Source organism: Notamacropus eugenii, chromosome 4 (assembly GCF_028372415.1).
Source record: "Notamacropus eugenii isolate mMacEug1 chromosome 4, mMacEug1.pri_v2, whole genome shotgun sequence".
In the NCBI taxonomy this organism is placed as follows: Eukaryota; Metazoa; Chordata; class Mammalia; order Diprotodontia; family Macropodidae; genus Notamacropus; species Notamacropus eugenii.
Window position 1 is genome coordinate 241,491,695 of NC_092875.1, and position 25,189 is coordinate 241,516,883.

The window sequence follows — 25,189 nt, forward strand, 5'->3', positions numbered from 1 at the left end:
GGTAGTTTTCTTTTAGGATTTCTTGAAATATGATGTCCATCTTCAGGGAGGCATGGAAGGACTTATATGATCTGATGCTGAGTGAAAGGAGCAGAACCAGGAGAACTTTGTGCACAGCAACGACCACAGTGTGCGAGATTTTTTTCTGGTAGACTTGGAACTTCATAATAACGCAAGAACTTAAAAAAAAAAATCCCAATGGTTTTCTATGGCAAAATGCCTTCCACACTCAGAGAAAGAACTATGGAATTCATTTGCAGAATGTAGAGGATCATGTATGTGTGTGTGTATGTGTGTGTGTGTACGTGTGTGTGTATTATGTTTTGATTTGTTATATGATTTCTTCCATTTATTTTAGTTCGTTTACGTAGCATGACTATAGTGAAAATGTATTCAATAGGAAAGTATATGTAGATCCTATATAGAATTGTATGCTGTCTTGGGGAGGGAGGGGGGTGGAGGGGGCAGGTGTGGGGGGGTAAAAATCTAAATTTTATGGTAGTGATTGTAGAACTTTAAAAAAAAAAAAGAAATATGATGTCCAGGAGGCTTTTTGGGTCATTGCATTCAAATGATTCATTGATTCTTAAATATCATCTCCTTGATCTGTTTCTAGGTAAGTTGTTTTTGCTATGTCTTACATTTTCTTTTTTTCAATCTTGTTTTAATGTTTCTTATTGTTTCATGGAGTCATTTGCTTCTATTTAGTTCATTCTAAATTTCAGAGAGGTCTTTTTACTTGGGCAAGGTTTTATACTTCCTGTGTCAAGGTACTAATTCTCTTTCTAAGCTTTTCTTCTATAGCTCTCAGCTCTCATTTAATATTTTCCATCTTCCCCCCTATAGTACTTTCATTTCTTTGACAAAAATATTTCAAAATTATTTTTTTAAACTCTTGTTCCATTTCTGCCAAATTCTAGTTGAATTTGTCCCAAATTCAATGTCTTTGAGGTTTTGCTTGTGAATGTTTTCAAGTCATTCTTTCTTCTGGGTTTTTGACACCATATTAACTTTTTAGAGTGGGACATTCTACTGCTTTCTTGGGTGTTAAGCATTGTGTGATCTCAGGTGGGCTCATGCTACCAGAGTGGTCTGAGACAGAATAAAGTCTGATGACTGCCCCCCTGTTTTGTGCTATACAAGTTCTTGGGTTTGGATGTGAGCAGTAGTCAGTTGCTTCTAGACTTCTACTATTAACCATCTGAGAAACTGTGCTGCTTAAAGGTGGCAGAATTGTAGGCTCCCTTTTAGTCTGGCATTCCTATTCTGGTTATTCCTCTGAAGGTTTTAGACTGTACTAGAAGCTGGCACTGGGATCCTGCTCTATTCCTGGGGGTCCTAGTCACAGAACTGCTGAGAACTTGTTCCCCTTCTGGTACAAACCCAGGGCTTATACCTCTCACCAATTTAGAACACTGCTCCTAGGAACGGGTTTCCTTATTCTTTTTTTTAGTTTTAAAAATAATTAAAATATTTATTTTTAGTTTTCAACATTCACTTCCACAAGATTTTGAGTTCCTAATTTTCTCCCCATTTTTCCCCTCCACCCACCCCAAGACAACATGTGTTCCCCTTCCCCCAATCTGCCCTCCTTTCTATCACACCTCTCCCTTCTCTCATCCCCTTCCCCTTTATTTTCTTGTAGGGTAAGATAGATTTTAAAAAAATTTATTTGTTTTCAACAATTACTTCCTTAAGTCTTAAATTTTCCCCTCCTCACTCTCTCCTCCCTCCTTGAGGCAGGATGCAATCTTATATGGGTTCTACACACACATTCTTTTTTTCTTTAATTAGATTATTTTATTGTTTTCAGTGTTCTACAATCACTCCCATATATCTTAGATTTTTTCCCCTCTCTCCCCCTGCTTTCCCACTCCCTCCCTGAGACAGCATACAATTTTATATAGGTTCTACATGTACATTCCTATTAAAAACATTTTTGCCTTAGTCGCGTTGCATAGAAGAATTAAAATGAATGGGAGAAATCATAAAACAAAACAAAACATAATACAAAAGAAAATGGTCTGCTTCATTCTGTGATCAAATTCCACAGTTCTTTCTCGGGATGTGGAAGGCATTTTGTGTCAAGAGTCTATGGGGAATTTTTTAAGTCCTTGCATTGCAATGAAGTACTAAGTCTACCAGAAAAATTCCTCGCACACTATGGCTGTTACTGTATACATTGTTCTCCTGACTCTGCTCATCTCATCAGTTCATACAAGTCCCTCCAGTTCTCTTTGAAGTCTTCCTATTCATGATTTCTTATAGCACAATAGTATTCCAGATTACATTCATATACCACAGCTTATTCAGCCTTTCCCCAGTTGATGGGCATCCCCTTGATTTTCAGTTCTCGGCCACCACAAAGAGAGCTGCTATAAATATTTTTGTACATGTGGGACCTTTTCCCTTTTCTATGATCTCTTTGGAATACAGTCCTAGAAGTGATATTGCTGGGTCAAAGGGTATGCACATTTTTGTAGCCCTTTCAATAGAGTTCCAAATTGCTCTCCAGAATGGTTGGATCAGCTCACAGCTCCACCAACAATGAATTAGTGTTCCAACTCTCCCACATCTTCTCCAACATTTATCATCTTCCTGTTTTGTCATGTTAGCTAATCTGAGAGGTGTGATGTGGTACCTCAGAGTTGTTTTGATTTGCATTTCTCTAATCAATAGAGATTTATAGCATTTTTTCATATGACTATAGATAGCTTTAATTTCTTCCTCTGAAAACTGCCTGTTCATATCCTTTGACTATCAATTGGGGGAATGACTTGCATTCTTGTAAATTTGACTCAATTCTCTATATATTTTAGACACTATATCTATATATTCATAGATAGTAGTTGCAAAAATTCTTTCCCAGTTTTCTGCTTCCCTCCTAATCTTGGTTGCATTGGGTTTGTTTCTGCAAAAACTTTTCAATTTAATGTAATCAAAATTACCCATTTTGCACTTCATAATGTTCTCTATCTCTTGTTTTGTTATAAATTTCTCTATTTTCCATAAATCTGACAAATACACTATTCCTTGCCCCCCCTTACTTGTTTATAGTATCAGCCTTTATACCTAGATCATGTACCCATTTGGACTTTATTCTTGTGTATGGTGTCAGGCATTGGTCTATGCCCAGTTTCTGTCACACTGTTATCCACTTTTCCAAGCAGTTTTTGTCAGACAGTGAGTTTTTATCTCAGAAGGTGGGGTCTTTGGGTTTATCAAACAGTAGACTGCTATATTCATTGACTACTGTGTCTTGAGTACCTAACCTATTCCACTGGTCTACTCCTCTATTTCTTAGCCAGTACCAAGTGGTTTTGATGATTGCTGCTTTAGAATACAATTTGAGATCTGGTATGGCTAAGCCACCTTCCCTAGCATTTCTTTTCATTAATTCCCTTGATATTCTGGAACTTTTGTTCTTCCAGATGAATTTCGATATTATTTTTTCTAGCTGTAGAAAATAACTTTCTGGTGGTTTGATTGGTGTGGCACTGAATAAGTAAATTAATTTAGGCAATGTTGTCATTTTTATTATATTAGCTCAGCCTACTCACAAGCAATTAATGTTTTTCCAATTACTTAGATCTGATTTTATTTGTGTGAAAAGTGTTTTGTAATTGTGTTCATATAGTCCCTGGGTTTGTTTTGGGAGGTAGACTTAGGGCAAGATAGACTTCTATCCTCCACTGCCTATGTCTTATTTCCCAGGTACATGTAAAAACAATTTTTTAACATTTGTTTTTAAAACTTTGGGTTCCAACTTCCCTCCCTCCCTCCCTCCCCATCCATCCCTACTGAGAAGGCACAAAATTCAATATAGGCTATACTTGTGCAGTCATGCAAAACACTTCCATAACAGTCATGATGTGAAAGACTATTTCCCTTCATCCTATCCTGCCACCCCATTTATTCTCTCTTTTGACCCTGTCCTTCCTCAAAAGTATACTTCTAATTACCCCTTCCTCCCATTTGCCCTCCCTTCTATCATCCCCCAACTTATTTCCTTCCCCTTATTTTCCTGTAGTGTAACATAGATCTCCATGCCAAATTGAGTATGCATGTTATTCCTTCCTTAAGACAAATCTGATGAGTAAGCATCACTTTCCCCCTCTCATTTCCCCCCTCTTCCCTTCCATTAAAAAAACTTCTTCTTGCCTTTTATGTGAGATAATTTTTACCCCATTCTATTTCCCCCTTTCTACTCCCAATGTATTCCTCTCACCCCTTAATTTCGTATTTTTTTAGAGATCATCCCTTCATATTCAACTCACCCTGTGCCCTGTGTCTATATATATAATCCCTCCAACTACCCTAATACTGAGAAATGTCTCAAAAGTTACCAATATTATCTATCCATGTAGGAATGTTCAACTTTAGTAAGTCCCTTATGATTTCTATTTCCTGTTTACCTTTTCATGTTTCTCTTGATTCTTGTGTTTGAAAGTCAAATTTTCTTTTCAGCTCTGCTCTTTACATCAAGAACACTTGAAAGTCCTCTATTTCACTGAATGATCATTTTTTCCCCCCTCAAGTATTATACTCAGTTTTGCTGGGTAGGTGATTCTTGGTTTTAATCCTAGATCCTTTGATCTCTGGAATATCATATTCCAAGTCCTCTGATCCCTTAATGTAGAAGGTGTTAGATCTTGTGTTATCCTGATTGTGTTTCCACAATACTCAAATTATTTCTTTCTAGCTGCTTGCAATATTTTCTCCTTGACCTGGGAGCTCTGGAATTCGGCTGTAATATTCATAGGAATTTTCCTTTGGGGATCTCTTTCAGGAGTTGATCAGTGGATTCTTTCAATATTTTACCTTCTGGTTCTAGAATATCAGGGCAGTTTTCCTTGATAATTTCTTGAAAGATGATATCTAGGGTCTTTTTTTGATCATGACTTTCAGATATTCCAATAATTTTTAAATTGTCTCTCCTGGAGTTATTTTCTAAGTCAGTTGTTTTTCCAATGAGATATTTCACACTATTATCTATTTTTTCATTCCTTTGTTTTTGTTTTTATAATTTCTTGATTTTTCATAAAGTCATTAGCTTTCATTTGCTCCATTCTAATCTTTAAGGAATTATTTTCTTCAGTAAGCTTTTGGACCTCCTTTTCCATCTGGCCAATTTTGTTTTTAAGGCATACTTCTCATTGGCTTTTCGGATCTCTTTTGCCATTTGGGTTAGTCTATTTTTTGAGGTGCTTTCTTCAGCATTTTTTGGGTCCCCATTAGCAAGTAATTGACTAATTTTTTGTGATTTTTTTTTTTTGCATCATTCTCATTTCCCACTTTTTGCTCTACTTCTCTTACTTGATTTTCAAGATCCTTTTTTAGCTCTTCCATGGTCTAAGACCAATTAATATTTTTCTTGGAGGCTTTGGATGTAAGGAGCTGTAACTTTGTTGTCTTCTGTTTGTATATTTTGGTCTTCTTTGTCACCAAAGTTTCTATAGTCTTGATTCTTTTTCCAGATTTTGCTCACTGCCCCAGCTATTTACTTGAGTTTTGAACTCTTTGTCAAGGTAGTTCTCTGCTTCCACTGGGGGTAGAAGGGTGTACTGTTAGCTGTTGAATCTCCCCACAATCTGTGGGCCTAGACCTCTCCTTATTCTGCTCTGAGGAATGTAACACACAATTGGGTAAGAAGTGACAAAACTTGCCAGGTAGCACCTATTCCAACTGTGGTACCCTGGATGGGTCTGCAACCTTCTCTTACCCAGGTGCATAGGCTTTTCCTTGTGCTGGTGTGTTCCTTGTGGCCACCTCCTGGCCAAACCCCTTCTCCAGATTCCATAGATCTGTCTCCCTACGTGGACCTGGGCTGGAAAAAATGACTCACTGGCTTTTTCTTGTATTTCTCCATTAGGAATCAGTTTGGTGCATTTTCTGGATATTTGTTTTGCTGGGAGCTCACTGTACTTTTTCCTGCTATTCCACTTTGGTTTTGCTTCCCTTGATAACAGATATTTCATATTTCAGTAGGGGATGATTCAAGGGGTTTTAAAATAAAGTGGTAAAGGAGGACTCCTGGCAAATGACTTCTTAAACTCCTGCCTCTTAGACTCTCAGATTCTGATTGGTAAGCATTTACTTTGTTGCTCAGACTCACTTCCCAGACATTTCCATACCTACTACTCATACATTCTTCCTCCCCTTCCTAACTGTAGCTAGTTTTGAAAACAGTAATATCAACTTTGTTATTGTTCAGTAATGTTTGACTAGGTAGCCCCATGGACTTTTGTCCATGGGGTTTTCTTAGAAAAGACACTGAAGTGGCTTGCCATTTTCTTCCCTGGTGTGCCCCCATTTTACATATGGGGCACACCAGAGGATGTGCAAACTGAGGTAAATAGGAATTAAATGACTAGTCCAGGGTTACACTGCTAGTAAGTGTCAGAGGCTGGATTTGAACTTGGATCTTCTTGATCCCAAGCCCAATGCTCTATCCACTGCAACACTTAATATCAATCTCACCATTTTTTTTTGCCTTTTTAAATTTTGAAAAGTATTTTTTCCAATTACATGTAAAAATTTTTTTAAGATTTAAGATTTAAAAAAATTTTTGAGTCCCAAACTCTCTTCCTCCCCCTCCCCCTCTGTGTTTGAGCAATTTGATGTAGGTTATACATTTGCAAATAATGCAAAACATATTTCTATTAGTAGCATTTTTCATCATTAGTCCTTTGGAACTGTCTTCTATTGCTGGAAATAGCTGTCATTCATACCAAATTACTGCACAACATTGCTGCTACTGTATACAATGTTCTCCTTGTAATAGTATTCCATTATAATCATATACAACAACAACCTCACCATTTCTAAAAAATGACATGTTGATTGGTTCCCTTATGACCATTTCCCTAACTGTCCAAAACTTTCTTCTCCTGGCCACCTCTTTTCTCCATCCCCCCTAGATCCTGTCTTTCCTTATTAGAATGTAAGAACCTTGAACCCAGGGACTGTCTTCCTCAGTGCTATGCACAGAAATGCTTAATAATGCCTTTTTATCTGTGCATTCTATTTCGTTATAGTGTTGAGTATATTACTTTTTTACTTAATTAGATTTCAGATATTAAAAGTGATAAGTTAGCTCACCTTCAAATCCCAAAAACATTTAGAAACACTTTTTCCTTTCCTCCCTCCCCCAGCACATATATACACACACACAAATACACAGCTGCATACGAGTTTATAGTAAAACAAGGATACCTCCCATGTGGCATTAGAAAGATACTCCTCATTAAGGACTATAAGGTAGGTGCTCTCAAATTTGGGCTGATGGTCTGAGTTTTGAGGTGAAGCTATCCAGGCCAGACATTACACAGATTGGAGATCATTGGCTGAACAACTTCATAAAGCTGCTGTAGAGGTGAGTGTTTATAGTGTTCAAAGAGACTGTGGCAACTCTCAATCAATCCTTTAAAACACTGCAGTTTTTCCATTTGTTGAAACAGATCAATCTGACCCTGAAGAATCCTAATACAGGTAATGTGGAATTCCTGGTTGATGGGAGTGGGGCTGGTGATAAGTGATGGATAAATGACTGAATGGAATTATCCCCTTGGCCAAATTGAGTATTTGAACATTAAAAGCATTACATCAATAGAACATACTTGACAAACTTTATTATCACAGACCCAATTAGGGCTACCTACTCAGTACAATGAGATAGAGCTCTTCATATAACAGGCAATTATTGAGCTCTATTAACCTAGACACTAAGAATAAATGTCCTAAGAGAGTATGGCCAACATGAATTCAAAGAAGCCACAGGAGAATTCAGATTCATAGGTGATGAATAGAAACAAAAACTTAAGCACAATTGCATTATCATCTAATTTGTAAATTAGATACATGCATATTTTAGTATTTGGAGGAAGATCAGTTAGTTCTTAGAATCATAAGGCTTCTACTAAAGGTTTTAATTTCCTTAGAATTATGATTCTTAATAGCTTAAGCCCTATTGGCATTTATAGTGCCTAATACTATGCACACAGTGGGCATATTTGTGGATAATATAAAAATTCTAAATTGAATATAGTATCATAGATGAAGAAGAAAATCTTTCTTGATACTTGCTTTTTGCCCTTTTTCCTCCTGTTGAATTTCTGAAGGGTATCATAGTGTATGGTTTTTCATTTGAACACTTTTTATTATAAATACAAATATAAGTTTTGTCCTTCAATAGTTTTTTTGGAGATCCATCAAAAATAAGCAGAGTTGAATAAATATCATATACTGGCAGGTTAACACTTAGAAAATAAATTCAAGAATTAATGGAAGATACAGGTTGGGTAAAAATTCTAATTAACTTCCCACCCATGATGCACACTGACAACTGTCAGCAGGCACTTAAACAAATATTTAAGTGGTCATGAATGCTTTTTCATAAAAACAGATTTTGTGTTGACATCTTAAAAAGTTAAGTCTTTGTCCGTAACACAATAATTAGCATTTCTTTTTCATTCACTGGAAGAGATAACAGAAGCTTTTTTTTTGTACTTGTCCACAACTTCTTTAATATTTTCCAAGAAATCTTCAGTAATGGATTCTTCACACTCTTTGTCTACCCTACCAATCTGATCTTCAAGGTACTTCTAGAAGGAAAAAAATTAAAATTGTTCATTTGTTGGTTTTAAATTATTGATGAAGAAAAAAACAATTCTAGCCCTAAAAAAGATGCAATGAAATTTTTACTAATATTTTCAATTTATGATAATTTAGTTCTAAAAGTATGAGGTAGGTTAGTAATATGCATTTATAAAGTGCCACTGTGCTAAGGGACACACACACACACACACATACACACACACACATACACACATGCAAAAGAAAGTCTCTGTCCTCAAAGAGTTTACATTATAATGGGGCGAGGCAACACACAAAAGGGAGGTGAAAAGAGAGGGGAAGATGGAATCTAAAGTCCAGCTGGGAGGGGAATGAAGGATAGTTGGCTTGGATTTCTCTTCAAAATAGAGGCCCTAGAAGAAAATCAGTTTTTTCCTTTCCTTAAGAAACACAAGTTATCGTTAAACATTTTGTCTTGCAGAACAATAAGCCAAAACATGTTCTACAAGACAGATGGAGAAATGGAGCCTGGTGTGTAAAATCATATATAAGGGCAGAGTGTGCTTTGTGGGAAGGGAGACATATCAGGGCCTACATACAGCCTAGAGAAATATGTTTTACTTCAGAAGACAAAAATATTCCTTGAAGAAACAAGTCTTAGAATAACTCTAGTTAGATTCCAAATAGGTCAATGAAAAAATATTTCCTATTAGGCTTTAGCAATTTATTTTGCATCAATAACTTTTACAAATTATGTCTCTGTATACTGGTTGGTCAACCTTTGACCATTCATTTTGATTTCACAGAACTAAAGAATTGAAAAACACCTCAGAGGTCACCTAATCTAATTTGTGAATGAACAAGAAAACATACTACAATCACCTACCCGAGTGTTCATTGAATTTCGTCTTGAAGACTACTAATGTTGGGTAGAGATGAAGACTCTCCACTACTTCCAAGGCAGGCCAATTTCTAGGAATTTTAATGCATAATTCTGCCTTTTATGGGTAAAGCAGAATAGTCACCTTTCTCTTTCACATAATAGCCCTTTAACTACTTGAATAGTGAACGCGTTCCTCATTCTTTTTCCATCCTCAGATAATTTTCTAGATTTCCTGCAGTTGAACAATTTCCTTCATAAGAAGTTATGTGCCAAGAACTGAACATCATACTCAAGCTTTAGTCTAACTGAGACAGAGAATAGAGGAACTATTTCTACCCCAGTCCTATATTCCATGCTTATATTAAAACAATTTAAGATCAGAAATTTTTTTTGGCTCCTTAATACACTTTTACCTCAGAACGAATTTTTAGTTCACTAAAACTTCCAGATTTTTTCAGATGAACTCTTATTTAGCCATGCTTACCCCTATTTCTGTAGTTGAGTAAAAACAGTAAGTTCAAAAATGAGACTTTATTACAATCTTACTAGATTTAACCCGCTGAAACCAGTGGGTTTTTGTGGCTTTTTGTTTGCATCCTGTCTTGTGATAGCTATCCCCTGCCTAATAAAATAGGGACAAGGGCAAACTACAAGACTGTGTCACTAAATCCCCTCCTTATAAGCTGATAATGAACCATCAATGGCAGTTCTTTGACTCCAGCCCCTCAAACCCTTCTGAACCCACTTAACTGTATGACTGCTGGGGAGACAGCTCTATATTTTATCTTTAAGAATAGTATTAGGGACTTCACCTAAGACTGCATTAAAATCTAAGTAAACTCTTGGGGATCAACTAGTCTAGTAATCTAGTTTTTTTTTTAAGAAAGGAAAATGAGTTTAATTCGAAATGTTTTTGAATGAAGACATAATTTATTAACTATTATGTCCTAGCTTTGTTCTTTCTCAATAAACTTAGGATATACAGAAAATCTCAAAAGATTTGAAATGTACCACCAAGAACTTCAGCATTAATTAGTAAACCCTTAAGAGTTAAATTAATTTATATATTTAAACCCAGGGATCTGTAACGGTTGGATGTTGTTTTTCGTGCCTATCACTGTGCAGACAGATTTGGCAGTTTGAAAGGAAGCAGCAGTTTGAAAATGTCTGTAATGTTTATGATTACAAATGAAGCCACAGACAAGCACAGAATGTAATTAGTGCAGAAGAAACTTTTTGTAGAATAGACAAATGAGTTTAAAGTATTTTTAAAATAGGAAAATAGAGCTTTAGCCAAAGGAATTTTAAATTCAGAAAGATCTCAGTGTTTCCAACAAATTTTTACTTACTTCGACAGATCCAATATGGGTTGCAACCATTTCTAGGATTTTCTGTAAGTAACTGCTCGCTTTTCGTCTTTCTTCAGTTGTCATTTGTAACACCAGCTGGTATCTGTGGAATAAAAGTTTTGCTTAATTCATCTAAGAATTTGAACCAGTTCCTAGGAGGTTGTAAGGACTTAAAGGTTGAGCCAACATAATAAAAATAATACTATCTAAATTTAGTTATTCTGTGCTGCACCAATCAAAATCACAAAATAATATTGTATAGAGCTAGAAAAAATAATTTAAGAATTAAAGTGGTAGAATAAAAAGTCATGAATCTCAAGGTGTGAAAGCATAGCAATTAATATTTCCTTTGATTTCTACTGTATTGATTTTATAATGTAATTGATTTTTATACTGTATTTATTTTTATAATGGTCAGCATTTGCCTCAATTTACCTTACTCAAATATGCAGTCTTTCCCAGTCTGAATTGGCTTAAAGGACTGGTTGAAAGGGAGTGTAGCTATAGTTAGCTCCTGGGATGTCTGTTTGCTAATCAATTTAACTGGGGACTTCTGTTTTCTGTAAACAACTGACCTGCTAAAGCTGGAGTCCCTTCCTCAAAGACAATTCTTCTGTCCTGTGTAGTCCTTCTGTAATTAGGGGAGGTTTGATCTTCCCCAAGAGGACAAATAACCTGGTAATCCTAATTAAGGTGGTTCTAATTTTCTAATCAGGAGATGGTTGAGTCCCATAAAGCAATGAATGGTCCTTTGTTGTCAGAGAGGGGCACGATCAGCCACACCAGAAGGCCAACCCACTTTAGCCAGCTTCAGCCAATCTGAAGGTTCCTCAACTACCTCTTACCCACTCCTTTCCTGCAAATGCTCTTTTCCTTCTCATGAAGATTGCTGGCCTGAATGAGGGGGCCAGCCTGACCCACTTTATTAACAGTATGTGTCACTGTTAATAAGCTGATTTTGTTTGAAGAAAGGTGCTTCAGTTTCCCTCTTATTGCACTTTACTCTCAACAAAAGATAAAATTAATAAAAAAAAAAAGTGGGAAGGAAGGAGATTTATCAGTGTCATATCTTAAACTGTATTACAAAGCAGTAACTATTCAAAGGAGTTAATTTGGTACTGATTGAAATTTTGGGAATTTGTTTCGCCAGACTACATAAATATGAATTGAGGGATTTGTATTCAGGTTTGTTTTTATATTTTAATTTGCTTAAGGGAGGAAAGCAATGGAACAGATTAATAAAATATACCTGTTACTTGAAAAAAAAAAGAGGAACCCATATCAATACAGAGAAAAAGTAGAGTGATGCCTTCTAATGCCCTTTTAAAAAACTATCATATTTTCATATTGGATTCCATTATAATTGACCAAATTCTTTCCATGGAAATAAATTTAGACATATCATGTAATAAAAACCACATAAGAATATAAATTTTCACTTTTGATTCTCTTAAAGGGAAATATGTGTATGTGTGTGTATTTTATGGATACACACATATATAAAACTGCAGTTGATTTACTTGTGCAAAGCTTTTTATTTTTATATGATCAAAGTAACTAAGTTTACTATATCATCTGTTAGTGATAGATGCACCCCCTATTGATAGTTAAGAAATTAGCTAGTCATTTCCTTTCTAACACTTTTTTGGCTTTATTATAATTAAAAAAAAAGTTTTATTAGTAACTTTACTTTACATCACAGTGATTTCCAAATTTTGCCACCAAATCCCATGGTGAGTCATCCCTTGAAGCAGAGTTAAGTAAAATCAACTGACCTAACATGATGCCACCATTTCTCTTTTAACTCTTTAACAGTATGACTTGTATATAAACATTCACCTATTTGGAATTGCGGTATACGATGCAAAAATTATACTTTAATCCTAATATCTGCCACATTGCTATCTAGGTTTTCTGGCAGTTTTTGCTGAATAAAAAAGTTATAAAGTTATAAAATGGTAAAGACCCATTATCAAAGAGTTGACAGCATATCTGTTTCTTTCCAAGTCTTATTCATCTGTTTCACTGATAAATTTTTCTTTTTATCTAGTAACAAACAATTTTATAATTGCTGTTTTATAAGAACTAGTGACAGAAAAGTCACTTTATTAGTATTCCTTCTCTATTTTTTCTCTAGCTATTCTTGACCTTTTGTACTCCCAAATTTATTTTGACTAATTCTATAAAGAACCTCTTACAGATTTATTTGGATAATAATATTATTTTTACTACGTTGGTGCAGCTAGTAATGAACACTAATTTAAGTCTTCCTTAAGTACTATATGAATCTTGGTAGGTTAATTGCAAAATAAAGCATTTTATCATTTCAGACGGTATTTCCCTATCTTTTCTTCCTACTTTTTTTTTTTTTTTTAGCAACATACAGAGATGCTGATCATTGTGAGGTAGGGATGAGAGGGGTGCGTGTGTGGGTATGCACCTTCCACTTTTGCTGAAATTATCAATCGTCTCAATTAATTTTTGTATTCATTTCCTAGGGTTTGCTAAATAAATAATTTCATCAGTAAATAGAGGTAATTTTGCCTCCTTTGCTAATGTCTATCCTGTTAATTTCTTTTCTTGATTTATTGCTAAGTTCATTTCTAGTAGTACGTTAAATAGTAATGATGACAGCGGCTATCTTTCCTTCTCTCTATCTCACTGAGAAAGATTCTAGTTGTTCTGCACTATAAATAATGCTACTTCTTGGTTTTAGACAAAATTTTTTGGTTTATACAGCTATGGTTTTGCTATAAAAATTTATACTTTTTTCTCATTTATATATAATCCTTTAAGGTTTGCAAAGCCCTTTACAAATACTATCTCATGGGGCAGCTTGGTGGCTCAGTGGATAGAGGATGGGTCCTGGAGTCGGGTGGACTTGAGTTCAAGTCCTACTTCAGACCCTAGCTGTGACTCTGGGTAAGTCACTTAATTCCATTTGCCTCAGAAAACCCTTCTAAACAAATGCTATTTCATTCGACTGTCATAACAACCTGGGAGGCAGGTATCATTAACATTCCCATTTTAGAGATGAGGAAACTGAGACAGACAGCAATTAAATTACTTGCTTGGGGTCATCTAGTTAGAAAATATCTGAGGTAGGATTTGAATTATATTCCTGCTACATTTTTCAGAGTCCACATTTCATAGAGATTATTGCCATTTTTTTTTCTACTTGGTCAATTCTCATGTTTATCTTCCAGAATGATCTTTTTAATCCTGCTTAAGTTCAAGAAGAGCTGAATTCAAATCTGACCTCAGACATTTAGTAGCTATGTGACCTTGGACAGGTCACTTAACTTCTCTCAGCCTCAGTCTCCTCAAATGTAAAATGAGGATAATAATAGCATGTACTTCCTGGGGTTATTATGAACATCAAATGAGATAATATTTGTGAAGCACTTAGCACAATACCTGGCACATAGTGAATCCTTTCCTTTCCTTTCCTTCCTTCCCTCTTCAAACCTCCCATATCACCCATTCTCCTCCCTTTAGCCTCTCTTGGGGATCTTATTTATTTATTTATACTGTGGAAAAGAGGTCATTAAGTATTAGAACTTTCTTTTCTGCATCTCCAACCTGCAGGATCCCCCTTCTCTTCTCTTTTACTTCAGTAAATTAATAGGTATATACTTAAGCATTTACTGTATGCTAGGAACAGTGATAAGCCAGGGCAGAGAAAGACAAAAGCAAAAACAGTTCCAGCCCACAAGGACATTATTACATTCTAATTATAGCTATGAGAAGATGCATACTTAGTGAAACAAAGTAACCTCAGAGGCAAAGATTAGAGATCTCTGATAAAGAGATGGCTCTTCTTGCCTAGTCCAGCTCCATTAAATGGACCCTTAATTCTATCCCCTCTCATTTTCTCCAGCAGATTATCTCCTCAATTATCCTTCCCTCTATTCCTCCACTCTTTCCTATTTAATAGTTCCTTCTCTAATTCCTTCAAATATGCATGTCTTCCTTATTCTTAAAAAATAAACAAAAAAACTCCTCAGATCTGACCATCCTCCAAACTATAATCCTATATCTCTTCTCCCCTTTTCAGACAAAGTTTTAGAAAATGTTATCTACACAGGCTGCCCTCAATGGCCTTTTCTTACATTCAAATTTTTGTAACCTAGCTTCTAACCTCATCACTCAAATGAAATAGTCTTTTCCACAGTTATCAGAGGATCTATCACAGGCCAAGTCTGATGGCCTTTTCTTAGCTCTCATCCTCCTTGGTGCCTTAGAAGAGCTACTGACCCTCCTTTTCCTCACTTCTCAAGGCTTCCATAACATGACTTTCTCGTGGAGTTCTCCATCCACCATTTGTTTTCATCTCAGTCTCCTCTGCTATCTTATTATCCATATCAAGCCATTTAATTGTGAGCACACCTACTTCTGTATACTTCTTACTTGGAGACTTCATCAGTTCTGAAGTAAAAAACCCAGAAATGCCTCCTCCTTGGCCCACCAAAAGTTTTCAACTCCAACAAAAATGAAGTCCATGTACTACATTCCCTTTTTCAGACAACAAAGCCTATTTGACTTCACTTTATATTCAAAACTAGAAAGCCTCATCTTTTCAGTACTATTGGGGTATCCTAGGTGGACTGAGCTTCTGTAGAAAACCTTTTTATATGACTAAGCTTTTGTTTTTTTTTTTACACAAGAGAAAATAGTCTGCTTCATTCTGCATTCCAATTCTATAGTTCCCTCTCTGGATGTGGATGGCATTTTGCCTCGAGTCCTTTGGGAATGTTTTAGGTCCCTACATTGCTGTGAAGGGCTAAGTCTATCAGAAATAGTCCTCACACACTGTGGCTGTGACTGTGTATAATGTTCTCCTGGTTCTGCTCCTTTCACTCAGCATCAGTTCATATAAGTCCTTCCAGGTCTCTCTGAAGTCTTCCTGTTCATCATTTCTTACAGCACAATAGTATTCCATTACATTCATATACCATAATTTATTCAGCGATTCCCCAATTGATGGACATCCCCTTGATTTCCAGTTCTTGGTCACCATAAAGAGTACTGCTATAAATATTTTTGTACATGCAGGACCCTTTCCTATTTTTATGATCACTTTGGGATATAGCCCTAGAAGCGATATTGCTGGGTCGAAGAGTATGCACATTTTTGTAGCCCTTTGGACATAGTTCCAAATTTCTTTCCAGAATGGTTGGATCATCTCACAGCTCCACCAACAATGAATTAGTGTTCCAACTCTCCCACATCTTCTCCAATATTTATCATCTTCCTGTTTTGTCATGTTTGCCAATCTGATAGCTGTGATGTGGTCCCTCAGTTGTTTTGATCTGCATTTCTCTAATCAACAGTGATTTAGAGCATTTTTTCATGACTATAGATAGCTTTAATTTCTTTCTCTGAAAACTGCTTGTTCATATCTTTTGACTATCAACTGGGGAATGACTTAATTGTTTTTTATAACAAGCTTTTAATGTTATATACTTCTTGATGGATAAAGACAGTCACTATGATCATCACTAATACTTCGCTTGTGATAGTGATGTCTTAAGGCTGTTGAGGTGTGTAGGACTATTTGCCCTTTTACTCAGTGGTCTGGCCCAGGCTTTTAAGCAGTACTGAAACCTAGGATTTTCTCTTTTACAGTTACACACACACACACACACACGCACGCACACACATATAAATAAAATTATAGTTTTACAGTGCTTGTACAATATGGAAAGATATCTGTGTCTAGGTTGTAGATGAATCTTTTTTTGGTGACCATCTCTTTACTCCATAGATACTTCACACACTGTTTTGGCTTCTGTAGTTTCAACTTCCCCCAAATAGTTTCTACTGTTCTTTTTCTTGATGGAAAAAAAGACAGAACTGAAAATTGCCAGATGATTCAGGATGAAGAGGACAGCAGAAGATGGAGTTCACATCGAATGACCTCAATTTTCTCAGTAAAGTAGAAGGTGAGACCTCCATTGAAAGGAGAGGGGAGGAAGAGGTGGGAGGCTTGAGGAGAGAAGGTTTAGAAAAGCTTTTGTGGGGAGTGAGATAGGGAAGTAATTAGGAAAAAAAGGATTATTTTGATGAAATGAGGCTTCAGATGAAACCGGCTAACATTTCATACCTGGAATATAATGCCTTATCCTCCATCTCTTAGACTTCCTTGTTTATTGGAAAAATTAGCTCAAAAACTACCTTTTACAGTAAATCTTTCCTGATTCTCCTAACTGCCAATACCTTCCCTCTCAAAACTACCTTGCATTTAGTTTGTGTAGTTTTCTTTCTATGCATCTATCTACTTTTCATTTTGTCTCCACCAGTAGACTCTAAGCTCCATGAGGACACAGAATGCTTCATTTTTGTCTTTTCCATCTTGTCTTTTCCATCTTGCCTTGCAATGAATGTTGTTACCTATTGGACATATGATGTTTTACTGACTGATTCCTTTTAGTGCTCTTATCTCAAATCTCAGAGATGCCAGGTCTTTTATTATCTCTTATTGTGAGTCTTTAGACTTTGTGGTAAATGACCAGTTGTCTTCTAGCAGTGTAGTTTTTTCCTTCTAGAGATTCATTATATTAGAGTCTTTTCTGCTTATACATTTTTGTCAATTAATTTTTCTTTTAGTATTGCTGAGGATTTTTCCTCTTGAATGTGTCATTACTCACTCCACCAGTTTGAAGGAATGGCTGGCATAAGTAAATTTTTACTCAATAATTTAAATTATTTTAATTAAATGAAAATTCTCATATTATGCTTAGATACCATAAATTATCTAAGAAATAATTATATATTTTTTCTTGATAAACATCCTGATAGTAGCAAATAGGAAAATGAGCCCACATGCTAAATAAATGGGTTTAATTTTACATTTTCAATAGTTTGCTTGCTACAGGTTCCTGCTTCCTGATACCATCTACACTATTTATCAGTTTAAAAAGGTTCAAATCTTCACATAAATTGGAATCCTTATCACAAAAACCTCATTTGAATGAAAGGTGAACTTACTGCTGCTGAATGTCATCCAATTCACTCATGGCTTCACTGTGGCCCTCGTTAACTCCACTTTCAAGCAAATGTTTATGTTTATCCAGGGACTCCACCTCAGCGGTACATTTTCTGTCTTTCTCTTCAGCTTCCTTCAAGGACAAAGTCATAATTATGGTGTTTTAAAATGACAGGCATTTTACATATTTATTTCAAGTAATTTTTAAAAATGAAGACTTACAGAAATAAAACTATTTTCCTTGTACCTGCCCTGGTTACATACTGTTACACTTGTTATAATGTTGCTTTTGTTATAATGTCAAAGTTTCTGCTGGGAATTCTATATTCTAGAAGACAAGATGATTCTGGTATTTCTTTACAGCAGGGTTGTCTAATATTTATTCAGTGGTAATTCTAGTTTCTAATACTAGGAAACTGTGTGATACTTGCTCTAGAAATTAGATTTTTAATTTTTACTTGAAGATGGTAAGATTCCTATTCCATATAGAAATAATATAAATGAAAAATATAGGGTCTTAAATGTAAAAATATCAATTTGCAAAGTATACTCTACTTGGAATCAGAAATTCCTGAATTTGAATATAACACTTATTAGTTATATGACCCTGAGTAAGTCACAAGCCCCTTGACTTTTATTTGATCCACTTAATTTTCAAAGTGTCATGTCCATTGCTATTCCTGCATCTGACCTTACAATAACTGGTTTTCATGACCATATTTTCTTATATGCCATGTTGTACTTAGGTAGAAATTATTCTAAATTAATATTAGAAATCAGAATATGAAAATACAATACCATTGGGATAGCAATAACAACTGGGACAAAGAACTTAGTTTTAACATCTGTTTCTAGTAATTAAGGTAAAGAAGAGGTTATCTATTAATGTTTAGTCTCTAGCCTGGTGATGTTGCAGATTCTAAGCCTGGCTCCCACCTGTGAAATGTAAGACTTGTGGAAAGGAAAAAAATGCACTAGTGGCCTCTAATCAAGGAAAAGTCTCTTATTTCATATGGATAACTAATGGAAGGGCATAACAATGGTGGCATTGCAATAGATGGGCAAGTATAGATGTGCTGGGATTTGCATTTCTGAAAGGAAGACTTGTATTAATGACATCAAAGACCCATGTGTGTATACCTACATATATAGATATATGTATATATTGACATATGTATACCTTTATATGAATCTATATCGATATCTATAGCTATAGAAAGAGTAGAAAAGCAATAGTTTACTATCTTTTTATTTTCTAATTTACTTTTCAGGCACTGAAGTATATAACTAGTCAATCAACTATAACCTAATTTAGAGTGACAGGGACTGGGCCTGTGATTTCATTGATATAGGGAATTCCCAGATGAGGAAATTCCCTCTACCCATGCAGAATTTTAGGGCATTGTCCAAAGCCTTGAGAAGTTAAGTGCCTTGCCCAGGGTTGCACAGCCAGTATGCTGAAGAGATTGGACTAGAACCCAGGTCTGCCTGGCTCGAAGGCCAACTCTATCCACTGCCCTATGCTGCCTCCATTTTGAATAAAGTCTCTGTAAACAGTAATGTGATATTTGTTCTTACCTTAATTTTTTGTTCTATAAGATCCTTTAGTTTTTGGACTTCATTGTTTAACATTTCTGTACTCCTCTTCACTTCTCTCACCATTGTATTCACCTTCAAGAATAAATCTTAGGTTATAAAAACCAACAGAACTATCACCAAAAGATGTTAACAATTTTAAGTCCCCCTCCTAGCCAATGACTAAGCAGTTAATCAGTCTCCCAAGGTTTGCCCTCCATTCTTCCCTCTCCCTCACCTCATATTCAATCAATGATCAAAAGCTTGCTGTTTCTACTCTCACAATATCTCTTGTATCTGATCCCTCCTCTCTACTCATATAATTATCTGAAAGTAGACCAGGTCACCTCAAGGTGTCACAGTGGAGATTCCTTTTTGTGTACAGTTTAGACTAAATGGCTGTTCTCTCAAATTGTGTGACTTTCTGCCACAGACACAAAACATTCTTTAGCATATTTTCTTCTCTCCATTGGACCACCTCTTTTTTCGGCTCCCCAAACAAGTGATTTTCTATTCCAGGGTAAAAATGTCCAATTTGTTAACTCTTTGATACTTCCCTGCCTGGGATCTCAGCAGTGGGAAATCTGACCTACCAGAACAGCAATAATGCCCAGGCTACTTGCAGAAATGGACTCAAGAGTCCTATATCATCAAGAACTTGCCCTCTTTCTGAAACCAGTTTTGCTAGAGGTTGCATCTCTTTCTAGTTCTGATTTGGATCTATTAGTCCTTGTCTACGTGTGTAAAGTGAGGTGGGAGGGTTGTTGGTGGCCTGTCCTATTGTGGAGGTATAAATCCTAACCCCAGTGAGAAGGTCTCACTAGATAACTACACTTATATCCTTTACTTATTCTTCTTATATCATGTTCCTTTGGGTGTTTTTAGTTAAGCCACCTGGTCTTCCTCTTTAGGCCCTCCTTTAAATATACCAAATAAAATGGCTTGTTGATTTTAGTGTGATAGAAAATGTGGGTTGAGAGCTAGGGAGACTTGGTTTCAAGTTCTTTCTCTAGGCAAGTCACTATATCGAACTCAGGCCACATTTGCAGCTGGTTAACACTTCTGAGTACTGCTTGAATCAGATTAAAATATAATGGGGAAACATTTAGCAAAAGAAATAAAAATACAGCAACACAGAGATAATAGTAATTTATAGTTTTCTATGTCAATATGCAGATGGGCAGAGATCCTTATGTACTGGTTGAGAGGTCTTCCATTTCTCTTTGAATGTCCGTTTTTTTCTTCCTCATGGATTACTCAGTTTTGTTAAGTGATTCTTGGTTTTAATTCAAGCTACTTTGACCTCCATAATAACATATTCTAAGCCCTCCAATCCCTTAATGTAGAAGCTGTTAAATCTTGTGCTATCCTGACTATGGTTCCACAATACTTGAATTGTTTAATTCTGACTGTTTGTAATATTTTCTCCTTAACTTGGCAACTCTGAAATTTGGTTATTATATTCCTGGGAGTTTTCATTTTGGGATCTCTTTCAGGAGGTGATTGCTGGATTCTTTCAATTTCTATTTTATCCTCTGGTTCTACAATATCAGGGCAGTTTTCCTTGATAATTTTTTGAAAGATGATTTCTAGACTCTTTCTATGATTATGGTTTTCAGAAATTTCAATAATTTTTAAATAGTCTCTCCTGGATTTATTTTCCAGGTCAGTTGTTTTTCCAATGAGATACTTTACATTGTCATCTATTTTTTCATTCTTTTGGTTTTGCTTTATAATTTGCTTTCTCATAGTGTCATTAGCTTCCATTTGCTCTATTCTAATTTTTACAGAATTATTTACCTCAGTGAGCTTTCCAACCTCCTTTTCCATTTGGTCATTTCTGGTGTTCAAGGCATTCTTCTCCTCATTGGCCTTTTGGACCTCTTTTGCTATTTGGTCTTGTTTGTTTTTTTAAGGTGTTATTTTCTTCAGCATGTTTTTTGGGTCTCCTTTACCAAGCTGTTTGACTTGTTTTTTCATGATTTTCTTGCATCACTTTTATTTCTCTTCCCAATTTTTGCTCTACTTCTCTTACTTGATTTTCAAAATTCTTTTTGAGCTCTTCCATGGCCTGAAACCAATTTATATTTTTCTTAGAGGCTCTGGATGTAGCAGCTTTGACTTTGTCGTCTTCTTCTTGAACATGTTTTGGTCTTTCTTGTCATCAAAGTAAGATTCTATAGTCTGAGTTTTTTTCCATTGTTTGCATTCCCATTCCATTCCTACCCTGTTACTTGACTTTTAAACTCTGTTAAGGTAGGCCTCTGCTTCCAGAGTGAAGGCCATACTGTCTCAAGCTTGAGGGGTTGGGTTGTGTAGTTGTTTTCAGAGATACTTCTAGGGACCTGTAAATTTTCAGTTCTTCCAAGGTGGTATGATCTAAGGAGAGGTGTTTACTCCTCTCCTGGCCTATGCACTGCCCTGTGAGTGAACAAAAGCACTCTTTTCTGCCTTGTAACTGTGAGGAGGGTTGCCTCTCCACTGCTGCCACAAGCTCTGCTATGACAGTGTTCCTCCTTGCCCCAGGACTGCCACCCAGGACTCTGACCCAGATCCAAGTAAGGACAAAGCAACAGTCTTAATTCAATGCTAGCAAAGAGACCCCTGTAATCTCCATCTAACCAGTTGTTTGATTCCTTTACCATCTGTGTACTGAGAGCTCTGGAAGCAGCCACTGTTGTTGCTGATTTAGTCACTCCCAAGGCCTCGTTCTGGTTTGCTGGGGCTGGACTGCACTCCTTTCTCACCCAAGTAGAACAGAACTTTCCTATTGACCTTCTAAGTTGTCTTTGGCAATTGGGGGTTGAGAAGTCTGTAAACTGCTACAGCTGTCAGTGATTCAGTCCCCTGAGGCCTGCTACGGGTTTGCTGGGGCTGGTCTGTATTGATGCGCCCTATACTCCTCTCTCAGGCTGGTGCAACAGACCTTTTTTGTCAATCTTCCAGGTTTTATTGGGCTAGAATTATTTCACTCTGTTTGTTTATGGGTTCTGTTGTTCTAGAATTTCTTTAGTCATTTTTCACAAGTATTTGGAGGGGTTTGGGGGGAGAGCTCACGCAAGTCCTTGCCATTTTGGCTCTACCTCACCCCCCCACCTCCACTTCTCTATAATTTATACAAGAGGTGATGATATGCATTGTTGGAGAATGTTTTTTCACCCTTTACTAATGCCATCAGGGATGTGGTTAAAAAAAAATTGCTTTCAGAATTAACTTGTTTAATCATTCATTTGAAGCTTTTTCTATTTCCAGCAACTGCCTCTGATATCCCAACCTCACAGGCTTGTTGTGAGTAAAGCAATTTGTAAAGCTTAAAGTGCAATACAGACATGAGTTATTGTCATTATTTCTGAAGACTTATCTTCTTAACTTACTTGTTCTAGTGTCTCTTCTGAACCCATTTTTTTATGCTGAACACTGCTTATTCTTTCTTCATATTGGTTTAAGACCTCTTTAAGTGGTATCTACAAAACATGGGGAAAAAAGTTTGTTTATAAAGTATGATTATAACGGCATCAGGAAATTTCATTTTTGGTGTTTGTGGAAATCAGTGTCATTACTTTTGAATGACCTTGTGTCTACTGAAAAAGCTGTTAACTGTTCAATATATAAAAACTCCAGAAATGTGCCATATTTTAATAATCTCTTAAGCTAATCAGATTAATTTAAAATTGAGAAGTCTTGATTTTTATCAATTATTTTTTCCATCCTAAGTTTATTTGAAAGGATTTGCTCTATATGCTAAAAAGTCATCCAAACCTATATGCTTGGGTTGAAGACTGATCTATTGCATTTCTGTACGTTTTCTTCTGCTAAAGCAATAAAGATAAATTCATGCTAATAGTGTGAAAGTGTATGAACTGAGAATGCAAACACTCTTAAACCAAACAGAAATAAAAAAGTCACTAAATACCAACACTAAGTAGAATTTCAATTATAATAGTTATTGTCTTTATCCAAATAAACATTTCTATACTAGAACCAGTCTATGTCATGAATAGTATCTGTTGAATAAAGAAAGAATATTCTTATAAATGAACTAACCAAAATCCATTAATAATCAGAGGGGTAGATAGAAAGGAAAACATTTTTTAGGTATTATTTGAAGATTAAGGTATAATCAGGGAAAAAATTTCTCTTACACTCACAGATAAAGTATAATTGTTCATTTTCTAAAAAGGGTCTCATTTATGAGTCTCAGCTTACCAAAAAAGTGTTAACAGTACATAAAATTTAAAAACCTCATATGAAACATACAAACATCAATACTCACATAGACTTGCGTTCTATATTTAACAAGACAGTTTGTACCAAGTTCAGGATTAAATTTAACTTCAAAGTCATAACCTTTCGAATTCTCTGCAGTCTTTGGAATGAGTTTTAATTTTCTAGCAAGTTTGTGATATTCTTCAAGTTGTGTTTCAATCTAGAAACAAAGCAACACTATAATACAAAACAGCACAAAATGAGCATTCTCTTCACTGTCTTTTAACTGTCCCTTTGTAACTTGTTAACTCAAATCAACAAATAAGTAAATAAAAGTAGCACCAGCTACAAAATACGCAAGGCAAGAATATACAATCATGTAAGCTCATTTATGGATAATTCTCCTACAATTATTAGCTAACAAATAATGTCTTTGCCCTCTTAAGTACTCTTATTATTTTGGTTTGCTATCATATAAAAGAAACTTCACTGAGTGTCTATAATGTACAAGTATTTATGTGATTACAAATGATTCTAAAAAGAAAATCATTCTAGAGAATTATTTTTAGATAACTCGTTAGCATCTCAAATGCATCGATGAAAAACTATAAGTTTTATTTCTTCTAAGGTGTTTGGCTAAGTGCATTTTCCAGACAGTTTTTTATGTACCAAAATTTTAAGCAGTTTTTGACAAAAAATTTAATCCTACTCTTACCTGCCTCAACCAAAGCAACAATTTGCTATAGTTATTTTGTTTAATCATCACTGCCTAATAAATGTATATTTTACTTTTTGTTGACTACCAATTATTTAGAAAACTGAACATGTTAAAGCAGATGAAAGCAACATGTCAGGATCCCTCTTAGAATAGATCCTAGCAACATAGTAAATCAAAAAAGTAAATAATTTTGTCATAGATAAGAATTGGAAACAAGTAGATGCCCAACAATTGGGAATGGCTAAACAAATCACAGTATGTGAAAGTAATGGAATAATATTGTTCTGGAAGAAACGACATGTACTGAATAAAGAGACGCATGAAAAAACATATGAGCTGATGCAAAGTGAAGTAAGCTGAGCCAAGAAAATAATATACATAATAATTACAACATCGTATATGGAAGGAACCATATATCAGAAAATTAAAAGTGAATGAAACAAAATTATAAAGATCAAGCATGACTCAGATGAAAAGATAGGAAGACACCTTCAACCCACTCCTTTGTGGAGGTTGAACATCCATAGGTGTTACACCTTGCATATGGTTTTTGACTTTTTCCAATGTACTGATCAGTTGTACTGATTCTTTTCCCCCCACTTTAAAAAGAATCCTATTTGTTATATGGAATGACTCTCTTGGGGGAGGGGTAAGGATCCTGGGGAAAACTATGGTGATGTAAGAAAAAGAAGGCGTCAATAAAAATTTATTGAAAAACAAAAAAGTCATTAGTTAGTATGCTGTTTTAAACAGTGATACTCTCAAGGGTTACTAAGGTTTATATGGCTTTTATAACAATCTTTATAACAATCTTCTGTACAACAGACTTCTGTACATGTTCTAGCTGTTTGTCCTATGACCTCCTTTATGGTAGCCTCAGTAATCTGCTGTCATTC

The 25,189-nt window shown here is 35.6% G+C and overlaps 1 protein-coding gene across 1 annotated transcript in view; it reads right to left on the reverse strand.

The window, feature by feature from the left end:
• Positions 1 to 7,611: 7,611 nt before the first annotated feature.
• The window catches only part of NDC80 (NDC80 kinetochore complex component), a 49,066-nt gene continuing 31,488 nt past the window's right edge, over positions 7,612 to 25,189 (reverse strand). The window contains exons 12-17 of the mRNA XM_072604324.1: positions 23,643 to 23,795; positions 22,744 to 22,833; positions 19,373 to 19,465; positions 17,797 to 17,927; positions 10,807 to 10,909; positions 7,612 to 8,603 (exon numbers count right to left, since the gene is read on the reverse strand). Coding sequence (XP_072460425.1) covers positions 8,469 to 8,603; positions 10,807 to 10,909; positions 17,797 to 17,927; positions 19,373 to 19,465; positions 22,744 to 22,833; positions 23,643 to 23,795 — 705 coding nt within the window. The 3' untranslated portion in view covers positions 7,612 to 8,468. The remainder of the gene's footprint in view (positions 8,604 to 10,806; positions 10,910 to 17,796; positions 17,928 to 19,372; positions 19,466 to 22,743; positions 22,834 to 23,642; positions 23,796 to 25,189) is intronic.